Source organism: Arachis ipaensis, chromosome B1 (genome assembly GCF_059453495.1).
Source record: "Arachis ipaensis isolate K30076 ecotype BB chromosome B1, ASM5945349v1, whole genome shotgun sequence".
NCBI classification, from domain to species: Eukaryota; Viridiplantae; Streptophyta; class Magnoliopsida; order Fabales; family Fabaceae; genus Arachis; species Arachis ipaensis.
The window spans coordinates 112857972-112873434 of NC_142436.1; the positions used below are offsets into that span (position 1 = coordinate 112857972).

A 15463-nucleotide genomic window follows, 5' to 3' on the forward strand; every position below is an offset into this window, starting at 1 on the left:
AAATAAAAATAAAAATAGATAAATAAAAATTGGGTTGCCTCCCAACAAGCGCTTCTTTAATGTCAATAGCTTGACAGTGGGCTCTCGTGGAGCCACACAGGTGATCAGGTCAATTTTATAGACTCCCAACACGAAACTTAGAGTTTGGATATGGGAGTTCAATACCAAACTTAGAGTTTGGCTGAGGCCTCCCAACACCAAACTTAGAGTTTGACTGTGGGGGCTTTAGTTGACTCTGTACTGAGAGAAGCTTTTCATGCTTCCTCTCCATTGTTACAGAAGGAGATCTTTAAGTTTTAAACACAAGGTTGTCCTCATTCAGTTGAAGGACCAACTCTCCTCTGTCCACATCAATCACAGCTCTTGCTGTGGCTAGGAAGGGTCTTCCAAGGATGATGGATTCATCCTCATCCTTTCCAGTGTCTAGGATTATGAAATCAGCAGGGATGTAAAGGCCTTCAACCCTTACTAGCACGTCCTCTACTAGTCCATAAGCCTATTTTCTTGAGTTGTTTGCCATCTCTAATGAGATTCTGGCAGCTTGCACCTCAAAGATTCCCAGTTTCTCCATTACGGAGAGGGGCATGAGGTTTATCCCTGACCCAAGGTCACATAAAGCCTTCTCAAAGGTCATGGTGCCTATGGTACAAGGTATTAAGAATTTTCTAGGATCCTATTTCTTCTGAGGTAATGTCAGTTGATCCAGATTATTCAGTTCATTGATGAGCAAGGGAGGTTCATCTTCCCAAGTCTCATTATCAAATAATTTGGCATTTAGCTTCATAATTGCACCAAGGTACTTGGCAACTTGCTCTTCAGTAACATCCTCATTCTCTTCAGAAGAAGAATACTCATCAGAGCTCATGAAGGGCATAAGGAGGTTCATTGGAATCTCTATGGTCTCTAGATGAGCCTTAGAGTCCTTTGGTTTCTCAGAGGGAAACTCCTTGTTGATCACTGGACGTCCCAGGAGGTCTTCCTCATTGGGATTCACGTCCTCTTCCTCCCCTGTAGGTTCGGCCATGATTGTTATATCAATGGCCTTGCACTCTCTCTTTGGATTCTCTTCTGTATTGCTTGGGAGAGTACTAGGAGGGGTTTCAGTGATTCCTTTACTCAGCTGGCCCACTTGTGCTTCCAAATTTCTAATGGAAGACCTTGTTTCATTCATGAAACTCACAGTGGCCTTAGATAGATCAGAGACTAAATTTTCTAAGCTAGATGGATTCTGCTCAGAATTCTCTGTCTGTTGCTGAGTGGGTGATGGAAAAGGTTTACTATTGTTAAACCTGTTTCTTCCACCATTATTAAAGCCTTGTTGAGGCTTTTGTTGATCCTTTCATGAGAAATTTGGATGATTTCTCCATGAGGGGTTATAGGTGTTTCCATAAGGTTCACCCATGTAATTCACCTCTGCTATTGCAGGGTTCTCAGGATCATAAGCTTCTTCTTCAGAAGATGCCTCTTTAGTACTGTTAGATGATTCCTTCAATCCATTCAGACTCTGAGAGATCATATTGACTTGCTGAGTCAGTATTTTATTCTGAGCCAATATGGCATTCAGAGTATCAATTTCAAGAACTCCCTTCCTCTGAGGCGTCCCATTACTTACAGGATTCCTCTCAGAAGTGTACATGAACTGGTTATTTGCAACCATGTCAATGAGTTCCTGAGCTTCTGCAGGTATTTTCTTTAGGTGAATGGATCCACCTGCAGAATGGTCCAATGATATCTTTGATAACTCAGACAGACCATCATAGAATATATCCAGGATGGTCCATTCTGAAAGCATGTCAGAAGGACACTTTTTGGTTAGTTCCTTGTATCTCTCCCAAGCTTCATTGAGGGATTCTCTTTCTTTCTGTCTGAAGGTTTGAACATCCACTCTAAGCTTGCTAAGCTTTTGAGGAGGAAAGAACTTGGCTAAGAAAGTCGTCACCAGCTTATCCCAAGAGTTCAGGCTATCTTTAGGTTGAGAGTCCAACCATACTCTAGCTCTGTCTCTTACAGCAAATGGGAAAATCATAAGCCTGTAGACCTCGGGATCAACCCCATTGGTCTTAACAGTATCACAGATCTGCAAGAATTCAATTAAGAACTGAAAGGGATCTTCAAATGGAAGTCTATAAAACTTGCAGTTTTGTTGCATCAGAGAAACTAATTGAGGTTTAAGCTCAAAGTTGTTTGCTCCAATGGCAGGAATTGAGATGCTTCTTTCATGTAAATTGGAATTAGGTGCAGTGAAGTCACCAAGCATCCTCCTTGCAGTGTTGTTAGGTGCGTCTGCCATCTCCTTTTCTTGTTCGAAAATTTCTGTAAGGTTGTCTCTAGATTGTTGTATTTTAGCTTCTCTTAGTTTCCTTTTCAGAGTCCTTTCAGGTTCTGGATCAGCTTCAACAAGAATGCCCTTTTCCTTGTCCCTGCTCATATGAAAGAGAAGAGAACAAGAAAAGAAGAGGAATTCTCTATGTTACTGTAAAGAGGTTCCTTATTGTTAGTAGAAGAAGAAAGGGAATAAGAGTGAAGAAGAATGGATAATCCAAACACAAGGGTAAGGATAGGAGCAGAGATATGAGATGAAAAGAAGTGTTAGTAGATGAATAAATAAATAGAAGGAGATGAGAGAGAGAAATTTTCGAAAATAATTTTTGAAAAGGAGTTGATGATTTTCCAAAATTAAAAGGGAAATAAAATTAAAATTAAAATTTAAAACAATTAATTAATTAAAAAGAATTTTTAAAAAAGAGGGAGGTATTTTTGAAAATTAGAGAGAGAAGAGTAGTTAGGTGGTTTTGAAAAAGATAAAAAATAAACAAAAAGTCAATTAGTTAGTTGATTGAAAAAGATTTGAAAATCAATTTTGAAAAGATAAGAAGATAAGAAGTTGGAAAAAATATTTTAAAATCAAATTTTTGGAAAAGATAAATTTTGAAAAAGATATGATATAAAGGATATGATAAAAAGATATGATTAAAATTAATTTTGAAAAAGATTTGAATTTTAAAATCAAAATTAATGACTTGACTCACAAGTAATCACAAGATATGATTCTAGAACTTAAAGTTTGAATCTTTCTTAACAAGAAAGTAACAAACTTGAAATTTTTGAATCAAAACATTAATTGTTAATAATATTTTCGAAAATTATGAGATAAAATTAAGAAAAAGATTTTTGAAAAATATTTTTAAAATTTTTGAAAATAAATAAGAAAAATGAAAAAGATTTGATTTTTTTGAAGAAGATTTTGAAAAGATAAGATTTTTAAATTGAAAATTTGATTTTACTCATAAGAAACAACTAATTTTGAAAACTTTTTGAAAAAGTCAACTCAATTTTTGAAAATTTTGAATAAAATAAGGAAAAGATATTTTTTTTATTTTTGAATTTTTAATGAAGAAAAAGAAAAACATGAAAAAGACTCATAACATAAAAATTATGCATCAAAACACATAATGCATGCAAGAACACTTTGAATGTCAAGATGAACACCAAGAACACTTTGAAGATCAAGATGAACATCAAGACTTATTTTTGAAAATTTTTAAGAAAAGAAAAACATGCAAGACACCAAACTTAGAAATTTTAAAACTTTAGACACTATGAATGCAAAAATGCATATGAAAAACAAGAAAAGATGCACAACAAGAAAATGCAAAGATCAAACAAGAAGACTGGCAAGAACAACTTGAAGATCAAGGAAGAACAAAGAACATGCAATTCGAAAATTTAAAGGAAAATAAAAACATGCAGTTGACACCAAACTTAAAACATGAAACTAAACTCAAACAGAAGACTAAATCATGAAGTTATTGGTTTTAAAAATTTTCGAAAATAATTAAGAAAAAGGAAATAAGGATTCTAAAATTTTAACAAGAACAATAATAAAAGACTCTGACCCAAAAGACAAAATTTTCCTAATCTAAGCAACAAGATGAACCGTTAGTTGTTCAAACTCGAACAATCCCCGGCAACGGCGCCAAAAACTTGGTGTGCGAAATCGTGATCGTTCCTTCCTTGGTAACGGCGCTAAAAACTCAATATGCACGTTCATGATCTAATATCTGTTTCACAACTTCGTACAACTAACCAGCAAGTGCACTGGGTCGTCCAAGTAATAAACCTTACGCGAGTAAGGGGTCGATCCCACGGAGATTGTCGGCTTGAAGCAAGCTATGGTTACCTTGTAAATCTCAGTCAGGCGGATTCAAATGGTTTTATGAATTGATAAATAAAAGATAAATAAAATATAACTAGGATAGAGATACTTATGTAATTCATTGGTGAGAATTTCAGATAAGTGTATAGAGATGCTTTCGTTCCTCTGAACCTCTACTTTCCTGCTGTCTTCATCCAATCCTTCCTACTCCCTTCCATGGCAAGCTTTGTGTAAGGCATCACCGTTGTCAATGGCTACTTCCCATCCTCTCTGTGAAAATGGTCCAATGCGCTGTCACTGCATGGCTAATCATCTGGAGGTTCTCGATCATACTGGAATAGGATTCACCCTCCTTTTGCGTCTGTCACTACGCCCAGTACTCGCGAGTTTGAGGTTCGTCACAGCCATCCCTTCCCGGATCCTACTCGGAATACCACAGACAAGGTTTAGACTTTCCAGATCTCAGGAATGGCCATCCATGGGTTCTAACTTATACCACGAAGATTCTAATATCTCGGACTCGGTCCTCTGTATTAGATATCCAAGAGATACTCATTCTAGCTTGTTTGCATGTAGAACGGAAGCGTTTGTCAGGCATGCGTTCATAGGTGAGAATGATGATGAGCGTCACATAATCATCACATTCATCATGTTCTTGGGTGCGAATGGATATCTTAGAATAGGAATAAGCTTGAATTGAATAGAAAAACAGTAGTACTTTGTATTAATTCATGAGGAACAGCAGAGCTCCACACCTTAATCTATGGAGTGTAGAAACTCTACCGTTGAAAATACATAAGTGATAATGGTCCAGGCATGGCCAAATGGCCAGCCCCCATGAAAGTCTAAGATAGCATAAAACTAATCAAAGATGATCCAAAGATGTAAAATACAATAGTAAAAAGTCCTATTTATACTAGACTAGCTACTAGGGTTTATAGAAGTAAGTAATTGATGCAGAAATCCACTTTCGGGGCCCACTTGGTGTGTGCTTGGGCTGAGCATGAAGCTTTCACGTGGAGAGGTCAATTTTGGAGTTGAGCGCCAGTTTGTAACGTGTTTCTGGCGTTGAACTCCACTTTGCAACTTGTTTCTGGCGCTGAACGCCAGACTGCAACATGGAACTGGCGTTCAACACCAGTTTGTGTCATCTAAACTCGGGCAAAGTATCGACTATTATATATTTTTGGAAAGCCCTGGATGTCTACGTTCCAACGCAATTCGAAGCGCGCCATTTGGAGTTTTGTAGCTCCAGAAAATCGACTTTGAGTGCAGGGAGGTCAGAATCCAACAGCATCTGCAGTCCTTCTTCAACCTCTGAATCTGATTTTTGCTCAGGTCCCTCAATTTCAGCCAGAAAATACCTGAAATCACAGAAAAACACACAAACTCATAGTAAAGTCCAGAAATACGATTTTTAATTAAAAACTAATAAAAATATACAAAAAACTAACCAAATCATACTAAAAGCTATGTAAAAACAATGCCAAAAAGCGTATAAATTATCCGCTCATCACATCAAAAATTTTGGAGGGAAAACACCAAGGAACACCAAACTTAAAAATTTTAAGATCAAAACACAAGGAAGACTCAAGAATACTTTGAAGACTCACAAGAACACAAGAACATGAAGAAAGAACACCAAACTTAAAATTTTTAGAAAACTAAAATAAAATTTTTGAAAACTAAAGAAAAGTTAACAGGAGAACACCAAACTTAAAGTTTGGCACAAGATTTATTCAAAGAAAATTTATTTTTGAAAAATTTTTATTAGAGAAATTAGAGAAAACAGAAATAGTTGCATTAATTCATCGAAACACAGCAGAGCTCCTCACCCCCAACAATGGAGTTCAGAGACTCATGCCGTCAAAGAGTATAAAGTTCAGATCTAAAATGTCATGAGGTATTCCGAGTAGGATTCAGGGATTGAATGACTGTGACGAGCTTCAAACTCACAACGGCTGGGCGTAGTGACAGACGCAAAAGGATCAATGGATCCTATTCCAGCATGAGTGGGAATGCTTAAGCAGTAGCAACAGCAAGAATAATGTAACGATTAAAGATATGTCTATGAAGAAAGATATCAAGTGATTTGTTTAATTTTTGCCACAGAAGAGCAAAGTGATATTTGTTTGGTTTCTGCCAGAGAAGAGCAGAAAGTTCTTTGTCTGCCACAGTAGAGCAGATATTGCCTGTTTGTTTGATTTCTGCCATAGTAGAGCAGATACTGCCACAGTAGAGTAGTCTATTTTCTGCCTACTTTCCTGCCATAGTAGAGCAGAGGCTGCCACAGAAGAGTAGCTATTTATTTGTGCACGGGTTGGAAAATCATATCTGGAATAACGTGGATTTGTGACTGGATAATGTCGGGATACAGGTAGATAACCGAAACATGAGCTCATGGCCTGCTTAGGACAGACATGCATCACAATGTTTGTGCATTTACATTTGGTTGTGTTTGCTTATATTGTTTCTTTGTGTTTGTGTTGTTTGTTTTATTGTGACTTGTTTGTGTGTTGAATTGAGTCTCTTACTTGTGCTAGTAATTTGTGAATGTATTGAGATGATTAATTATTGTTGTGGTGACTGAGAATCAATTATGTGGCTGACAGATGTTTAATATGACAAGTTTTGCGATGAAAATATGTTTTGGCTTTAGAAATTTAAAGAAAGTAATTAATTATCTAAAGTAAGATTAAAAAGTATTTTCAAAAGTTTGACAAAAATGGTTTTATTAAGTAAAGTTAATTATTTGTATGGTAATCATTACTTTTATGGAATTCCCATTCCCTACTGAGAATGTGTAGTTTGTTCTCACCAAAAAATCTTCCACCCTTTCAGTGACACAGGTTCGAAGACTCAGTTTGAAGCTGCGGGCAATTATAGAATTTATTTATGAATTAAGTTTTTTTCATAGAATTTCCTCGCTCTTGTTGCTTTAGTTTTAATTTTATACAGAGGGATAGGAGTTGTATCTGATTTCATTTAAATTCTCTTGTATAATGTTTATTATTATTAATAATTATACGATTATTATTACTTGGTGATGCTTGACATATGATTTTAATTAGTAAAAAACAAAATTTTCTGGCATTTTCTATAAAACTGAAACGTGATATCGAACTAAAGGCTCAATATTAAATAGTTAATAAGAGAAATAGGTTAGAAACGCCTTATTTTTGGTACGATCATGACGTACTGGAAGTTAGGTTGTTACATTGGGGACAAAAATGACACTTTACTCTAAATATAGTGAATGAATTCCTCAATTTATATACCCTTGTTTCCTCTCTTACTTTGGTTTATTTTGTAACTAAACTTCTCAAGATACACTACTACATTTTACACATTTAGTAACATTTATCTTGTAACATTTATTAAAATGTTAGTAATTATAATAAAATTAAATATTAAGTAACATTTTTAATAAAATGTTAGTAAATGGGTTTAATTTTTATAAAAAGTTTACAAAAACTGTCTATTCCTAATTTCATAAATAAAAAAAATTCTTACTACTCTGAAATCGAATCCACCATCACTCTCAGTCTCACTCTCAGTGCTCTGAATTTTTCAATCTCGCTCTGCCTCCTCAATCTCTCAGTTCTCTGAATCTTTCATTCTTGTTCTGCCTCCTCAATTTTTGGTTTTGCCTCTTCTCGATCTCTCACTCTGCCTCATCGATCTCATGCATGATTCAATCGCAGACTCAATCTCATTCCAGTAAGGTAATATTTGAAATCATAAGTGTTTCTCTTCAAATTCCTAGGGTTTGATTTTCATAGTTGTTGCTGATTCTTTAAATCTCTTCAAATCGGAAGAGTCTGAGTTTAGTAAAAATGAACTAATTCTCTCTTTAAATCTGTAGAAGTTTTAATCCAATTAGCTCCATGAGAATTGAATAGCTAATTGATCTTAATGAATTTGTTGACTCGTGATCTAGCAAGTTGGTGTGGGAAATCGTGATTCACACTTTTCACATCTCCACACAACTAACCAGCAAGTGCACTGGGTTGTCCAAGTAATAAACCTTACGTGAGTAAGGGTCGATCCCACGGAGATTGTCGGCTTAAAGCAAGCTATGGTCATCCTTGTAAATCTCAGTCAGGCGGACTCAAATGATTATGAGGTTTTGATAATTAAAATATAAATATAACATAAAATAAAATAAAGTTACTTATGTAATTAATTGGTGGGAATTTCAGATAAGCGTATGGAGATGCTTTGTTGCTTCTGAACCTCTGCTTTTCTATTGCCTTCTTCCAACAGTGCGTTACTTCCTTCCATGGCAAGCTGTAGGATCCTCTCAGTGAAAATGGTCCTCTACGGTTTCTGCACGGCTAATCAACTGTCGGATTTCTCGTCTCGTATGAAAAATACCAGGTACAGCTACCACATGGCTAATCATCTATCGGTTCTCGCTGGCATCGGAATAAGATCCATTGATCCTTTTGCACACTGTCACTTGCGCCTCACATTTGCAGGTTTGAAGCTCATTACAGTCATCCCTTCCCGGATCCTACTTGGAATACCACAGACAAGGTTTAGACTTTTCGGATCCCAGGAATGCTGCCAATAATTCTAACCTATACCATGAAGATACTAATCTCACAGACTCGCTCCGTGTATTAGATATCCAAGACAATATACTCCGGCTGTCGTCCAATGACTACATTGAACATCATGTAGACCGCTTTGTGGTTGTCACGCAAGCGATCTTGGCTAAGCGAGTAACGAAGATTGGGTGATTATCACGGGTCACCCCTTCATTCTGACTTAACTAAATTAAGTACGAGTGTATATCTTGGAGAAAAAGTAGGCGTGAATTGAATAGAAAAATAATAGTACTTGCATTAATTCATGAAGAATAGTAGAGCTCTACACCTTAATCTATGGGGTGTAGAAACTCCACCGTTGAAAATATATAAGTGAAAAAGGTCTAGGCATGGCCATGAGGCCAGCCTCCAAATGTGAAAAGATGATAAAAGTTACATATGATTCAAAAAGATGATCTAAAATAAATCTCTAAAAGTAGTTTTTATACTAGACTAGTAGCCTAGGGTTACAGAAAATGAGTAACTAAATATAGATAGTGCAGAAATCTACTTTTGGGGCCCACTTGGTGTGTGCTTGGGCTGAACATTGAAGCTTTTTCGTGCATAGGCTGTTCTTGGAGTTAAACGCCAGCTTTGGTGCTAGTCTGGGCATTTAACTCCAATTCTGGTGCCAATTTGGGCGTTTTACGCCAGGAAGTTTTAGGCTGGCTTTGGACGCCAGTTTGGGCCATAAAATATCGGGTAAAGTATGGACTATTATATATTGCTAGAAAGCCCAGGATGTCTGCTTTCCAACGCAATTGAGAGCATGCCAATTGAACTTCTGTAGCTCCAGAAAATTCACTTCGAGTGCAGCAGGGTCAGAATCCAACAGCATCTGCAGTCCTTTTTCAGCCTCTGAATCAGATTTTTGCTTAGGTCCCTCAATTTCAGTCAGAAAATACCTGAAATCACAGAAAAACACACAAACTCATAGTAAAGTCCAGAAATGTGATTTTTGAATAAAAACTAATAAAAATATAATAAAAAGTAATTAAAACATACTAGAAACTATGTAAAAATAATGCCAAAAAGGGTATAAATTATCCGCTCATCACAACATCAAACTTAAATTGTTGCTTGTCCCCAAGCAACTAAAAACAAAATAGGATAAAAAGAAGAGAATATATAATAAATTTCAAATATCAATGAAGCTCAGTTCCAATTAGATGAGTGGGACTTGTAGTCTTTTTGCTTCTGAACAGTTTTGGCATCTCACTTTATCCTTTGAAGTTCAGAATGATTGGCATCTATAGGAACTCAGAATTCAGATAGTGTTATTGATTCTCCTATTTCAGTATGTTGATTCTTGAACACAGCTACTTCATGAGTCTTGGCCGTGACCCTAAGCATTTTGTTTTCCAATATTACCACCGGATACATAAATGCCACAGACACATAACTGGGTGAACCTTTTCAGATTGTGACTCAGCTTTGCTAAAGTCCCCAGTTAGAGGTGTCCAGAGCTCTTAAGCATACTCTTTTTACTTTGGACCACGACTTTAACCGCTCAGTCTCAAGTTTTTCACTTGACACCTTCACGCCACAAGCATATGGTTAGGGACAGCTTGATTTAGCAGCTTAGGCCAGGATTTTATTCCTTTGGGCCCTCCTATCCATTATGCTCAAAGCCTTGGATCCTCTTTTCCCTTGTCTTTTGGTTTAAAGGGTTATTGGCTTTTTCTGCTTGCTTTTTCTTTTTCTTTCTTTTTTTTCTCTTTTTTTTTTGCTACTTTTTTTTGCAAGCTTTTCACTGCTTTTTCAGATTATCAATAACATTTCTCCTTTTCAATATTCGTTCAAGAGCCAACAATTTTAACATTCATAAATAACAATATCAAAAATATGCACTGTTCAAGCATTCATTCAGAAAATAAAAAGTGTTGCCACCACATCAAAATAATTAGATTATTTTCAAGATGTAATTCAAAATTTATGTACTTCTTTTTCTTTTTCAAAAAACATTTTTTTTTTCATTTAAGAAAGGTGAACGATTCATAGGATATTCATAGCTTTAAGACATAGACACTAGACACTAATGATCATGTAATGAAGACACAAACTAGACAAAACATAAAGCATAATTTTTGAAAAAACAGAAAAAATAAGAACAAGGAAATTAAAGAACGGGTCCACCTTAGTGATGGTGGCTAGTTCTTCCTCTTGAAGATCTTATGGAGTGCTTGAGCTCCTCTATGTCTCTTCATTGCCTTTGTTGCTCCTCCCTCATGGCTCTTTGGTCTTCTCTAATTTCATGGAGGATGATGGAATGCTCTTGGTGCTCCATCCTTAGTTGCTCTATGTTGAAACTTAATTCTCCTAAGGAGGTGTTGATTTGCTCCCAATAGTTTTGTGGAGGAAAATGCATCCCTTGAGGCATCTCAGGGATTTCATGATGAGGAACTTCCTCATGCTCTTGTTGAGGTCCATGAGTGGGCTCTCTTGTTTGCTCCATCCTTTTCTTAGTGATGGGCTTGTCTCCTTCAATGAGGATGTCTCCCTCTATGACAATTCCAGCTGAATTGCATAGGGTGCAAATGAGATGAGGAAAGGCTAACCTTGCCAAAGTGGAGGGCTTGTCCACCACCATGTAGAGTTCTAGGGATATGATCTCATGAACTTCTACTTCCTCTCCATTCATGATGCTATGGATCATGATAGCCCGGTCTATTGTAACTTCAGACCGGTTGCTACTAGGAATGATAGAGCATTGGATGAACTCCAACCATCCCCTAGCCATGGGTTTAAGGTCAAGCCTTCTTAGTTGAACCGGCTTGCCTCTTGAGTCTCTCTTCCATTGAGCTCCTTCCACACAAATGTCCATAAGGACTTGGTCCAACCTTTGATCAAATTTGACCCTTCTAGTGAAAGGATGAGGATCTCCTTGCATTGTTGGCAAGTTGAATGCCAACCTCACATTTTTCGGACTAAAATCCACGTAATTCCTCCGAACCATTGTGAGCCAATTCTTTGGGTTCGGGTTCATACTTTGGTCATGGTTCCTAGTGATCCATGCATTAGCATAGAACTCTTGAACCATTAAAATTCCGACTTGTTGAATGGGGTTGGTGAGAGTTTTCCAACCTCTTCTTTGAATCTCATGTCGGATCTCTAGATATTCACTCTTTTTGAGCTTGAAGGGGACCTCAGGGATCACCTTTTTCTTGGCCACAACTTCATAGAAGTGGTCTTGATGGACCTTTGAGATGAATTTCTCCATCTCCCATGGCTCGGAGGTGGAAGTAATTGCCTTCCTTTTCCTCTTTCTAGAGGTTTCTCCGGCCTTAGGTGCCATTGATGGTTATGGAAAAATAGAAAAGCAGAGCTTTTTCCACACCAAACTTAAAAGATTTGCTCATCCTCGAGCAAAATAAGAAAGAAAGGAGTAGAAGAAGAAGAAATGGAGGAGATGGAGGGTAGTGAAGGTTTTGGCCAAGGGGGTAGTAGTGTGTATGATGTGTGAAATTGAAGGTAGTGAGGAGGGGTATTTATAGGGTAGGAGAGAGGGGGAATTTGGTCATGAAGGGGTGGGTTTGGGAGGGAAATGGTTTAAATTTGAATGGTTAGGTAGGTGGGGTTTTATGATTGATGGATATGAGTGGTGAAGATATTTTGGAGAAGAGGGTAAGATTTGATAGGTGAAGAATATTTGGGGAAGAGTGTTATAGAAAGGTGTGAAGAGGAGAGGAGAAGAGGTGGGGTAGGTGGGAATCCTGTGGGGTCCACAGATCCTGAGGTGTCAAGGAATTTTGCTCCCTGCACCATTCTGGTGTTCAAACGCCCACTGTGTGCCAATCCTGGCATTTAACGCCAGCTCTGCTACCTTTCCTGGCGTTAAACGCCCAGAATGCTGCCAGGCTAGGCGTTAAACGCCCATTCTGCTATCCTTACTGGCGTTTAAACGCCAGTAAGTCTGTCCTCCAGGGTGTGCTATTTTTTATGTTGTTTTTCATTTTGCTTTAATTCTGCAGTTGTTTTTATGACTTCACAAGATCATCAACCTAAAGAAAATATAAAATAATAATGGAAAATAAATAAATATAATTAAATAACATTGGGTTGCCTCCCAATAAGCGCTTCTTTAATGTCAATAGCTTGACAGTGAGCTCTTAGAGAGCTTCACAGAGACTCAGAGCTTGATGATGGCCTCCCAACACCAAACCTAAAAGTTGAGAGTGGGGGCTCTATTTGACTCTGTATTGAGAGAAGCTTTTCATGCTTCCTCTCCATGGTTACAGAAGGAGATCATTGAGCCTTAAACACAAGGTAGTCCTCGTTCAATTGAAGGACTAACTCTCCTGTGTCCACATCAATCACAGCTCTTGCTGTAGCTAGGAAGGGTCTTCCAAGGATAATGGATTCATCCTCATCCTTCCCAATGTCTAGGATTATGAAATCAGCAGGGATGTAAAAGCCTTCAACTTTTACTAAGACATCCTCTACAAGTTCATAAGCATGTTTCCTTGAATTGTCTGCCATCTCTAGTGAGATTCTTGCAGCTTGTACCTCAAAGATCCCTAGTTTCTCCATTACAGAGAGTGGCATGAGGTTTATACTTGAACCAAGGTCACACAGGGCCCTTTTAAAGGTCATGGTGCCTATGATGCAAGGTATTAAGAACTTTTCGGGATCCGGTTTCTTCTGAGGTAATTTCTGTTGAACCAAAACATTCAGTTCATTACTAAGTAATAGAGGTTCATCCTCCCATGTCTCATTACCAAATAACTTGGCATTTAGCTTCATGATTGCTCCTAGATACTGAGCAACTTGCTCTTCAGTAATATCTTCATCCTCTTCAGAGGAAGAATACTCATCAGAGCTCATGAATGGCAACAGAAATTTCAGTGGAATCTCTATGGTCTCTATATGAGCCTCAGATTCCTTTGGTTCCTCATCAGGGAACTCTTTAGTGGCCAGTAGACGTCCAGCAATGTCTTCCTCACTGGAGATCACTGCCTTTTGACTCTCTCCAGTTTCGGCCATGTTGGACGTGTTTATGGCCTTGCACTCTCTTTTTGGATTCTCTTCTATATTGCTTGGGAGAGTACTAGGAGGAATTTCAGTCACTCTTTTACTCAGTTGACCTACTTGTGCCTCCAAATTTCTAATGGAGGACCTTGTTTCAGTCATGAAACTGAGAATGATCTTAGATAGATCAGAGACTATGGTTGCTAAGTCAGATTGGCTCTGCTTAGAATTCTCTGTCTGTTGCTCAGAAGATAATGGAAAAGGCTTGCTATTTCCAAACCTATTTCTCCCACCATTATTATTGAAGCTCTGATTAGGCTTCTGTTGATCCTTCCATGAGAAATTAGGGTGATTTCTCCATGAAGGATTATAGGTGTTTCCATAGAATTCTCCCATGTAATTCACCTCTTCTATTGCAGGATTCTCAGGGTCATAAGCTTCTCCTTCAGGGGAAGCTTCTTTAGCACTGCCGGATGCAGCTTGCATTCCAGTCAGGCTCTGAGAAATCATATTAACTTGCTGAGTCAATATTTTATTCTGAGCCAATATTGTATTCAGAGTATCAATCTCAAGAACTCATTTCTTCTGAGTTGTCCCATTATTCATAGGATTTCTTTCAGAAGTGTACATAAACTGGTTATTTGCAACCATTTTAATGAGTTCCTGGGCTTCTACAGGCGTCTTCTTCAGATGAAGAGATCCACCAGCAGAATGATCCAATGACATCTTGGACAATTCAGACACACCATCATAGAATATACATAAAATGCTCCATTCTGAAAGCATGTTAGAAGGACACCTTCTGATCAATTGCTTGTATCTTTCCCAAGCTTCATAGAGGGATTCACCTTCCTTCTGTCTGAAGGTTCGGACTTCCACTCTAAGCTTGCTCAACTTTGAGGTGGAAAGAATTTGGCCAAGAAAGCATTGACCAACTTTTCCCAAGAGTTCATGCTTTCTTTAAGTTGTGAGTCCAACCATATCCTAACTCTGTCTCTTACAGCAAAGGGGAAAAGCATAAGTCTGTAGAGCTCAGGATTAACCACATTGGTCTTAACAATGTCACAGATTTGTGAGAATTCAGCTAAGAACTGATGAGGATCTTCCAATGGAAGTCCATGAAACTTGCAATTCTACTGCATTAGAGAAACTAATTGAGGCTTAAGCTCAAAGTTGTTTGCTCCAATTGCAGGAATTGAGATGCTTCTTCCATAGAAGTCAGAAGTTGGTGCAGTAAAGTCACCAAGCACCTTCCTTGCATCTCCACCATTGTTGTTATTTTCAGCTGCCATAACTACTTCTTTTTTGAAAATCTCTATTAGGTCCTCTTCAGAGTGTTGTGCTTTAGCTTCTCTTAGCTTCCTCTTTAGAGTCCTTTCAGGTTCAGGATCAGCTTCAACAAGAATGTTCTTATCCTTATTCCTGCTCCTATGAAAAAGAAGAGAACAGAGAAGAAGAGGAATCCTCTATGTCACAGTATAGAGATTCCTTTATGTGAGTAGAAGAAGAAAAGAATAAAAGAATGAGGTAGAGAGAATAAAGAGAATTCGAACACAGAGAGAGAGGAAGGGTTCGAATTTTAAGAAGAGAAGTGTTAGTAAATAAATAAACAAATAGAAGGAGATGAGAGAGAGAGAGAGAGAGAGAGAGAGAGAGAGAAAATTCGAATATTAATTTAAAAGAAAAAGAAAAATATTTTTGTTTTTATTTTAATTATTGGTTAGAATTCGAATTTAAGAAGGGAAAT

At 37.5% G+C, this 15463-nt stretch overlaps 1 protein-coding gene and 2 non-coding genes across 3 annotated transcripts; 2 read left to right on the forward strand and 1 right to left on the reverse strand.

The window, feature by feature from the left end:
- The first annotated feature begins 1786 nt into the window (after window positions 1-1786).
- On the forward strand, window positions 1787-1894 carry LOC148577969 (small nucleolar RNA R71). The gene has a single exon (XR_015903439.1). It is a non-coding gene; the product is annotated as a small nucleolar RNA R71 (small nucleolar RNA).
- A 4358-nt stretch (window positions 1895-6252) lies between these two features.
- On the reverse strand, window positions 6253-13878 carry LOC148577970 (uncharacterized). The gene is made up of 2 exons (XM_088502929.1): window positions 13043-13878; window positions 6253-6490 (listed from the first exon to the last, which is right to left on the reverse strand). The coding sequence occupies exons 1-2, from the start codon at window positions 13876-13878 to the stop codon at window positions 6253-6255; spliced, it is 1074 nt and encodes a 357-aa protein (XP_088359055.1).
- A 618-nt stretch (window positions 13879-14496) lies between these two features.
- Window positions 14497-14604, forward strand: LOC148577971 (small nucleolar RNA R71). The gene has a single exon (XR_015903663.1). It is a non-coding gene; the product is annotated as a small nucleolar RNA R71 (small nucleolar RNA).
- Window positions 14605-15463: the final 859 nt, after the last annotated feature.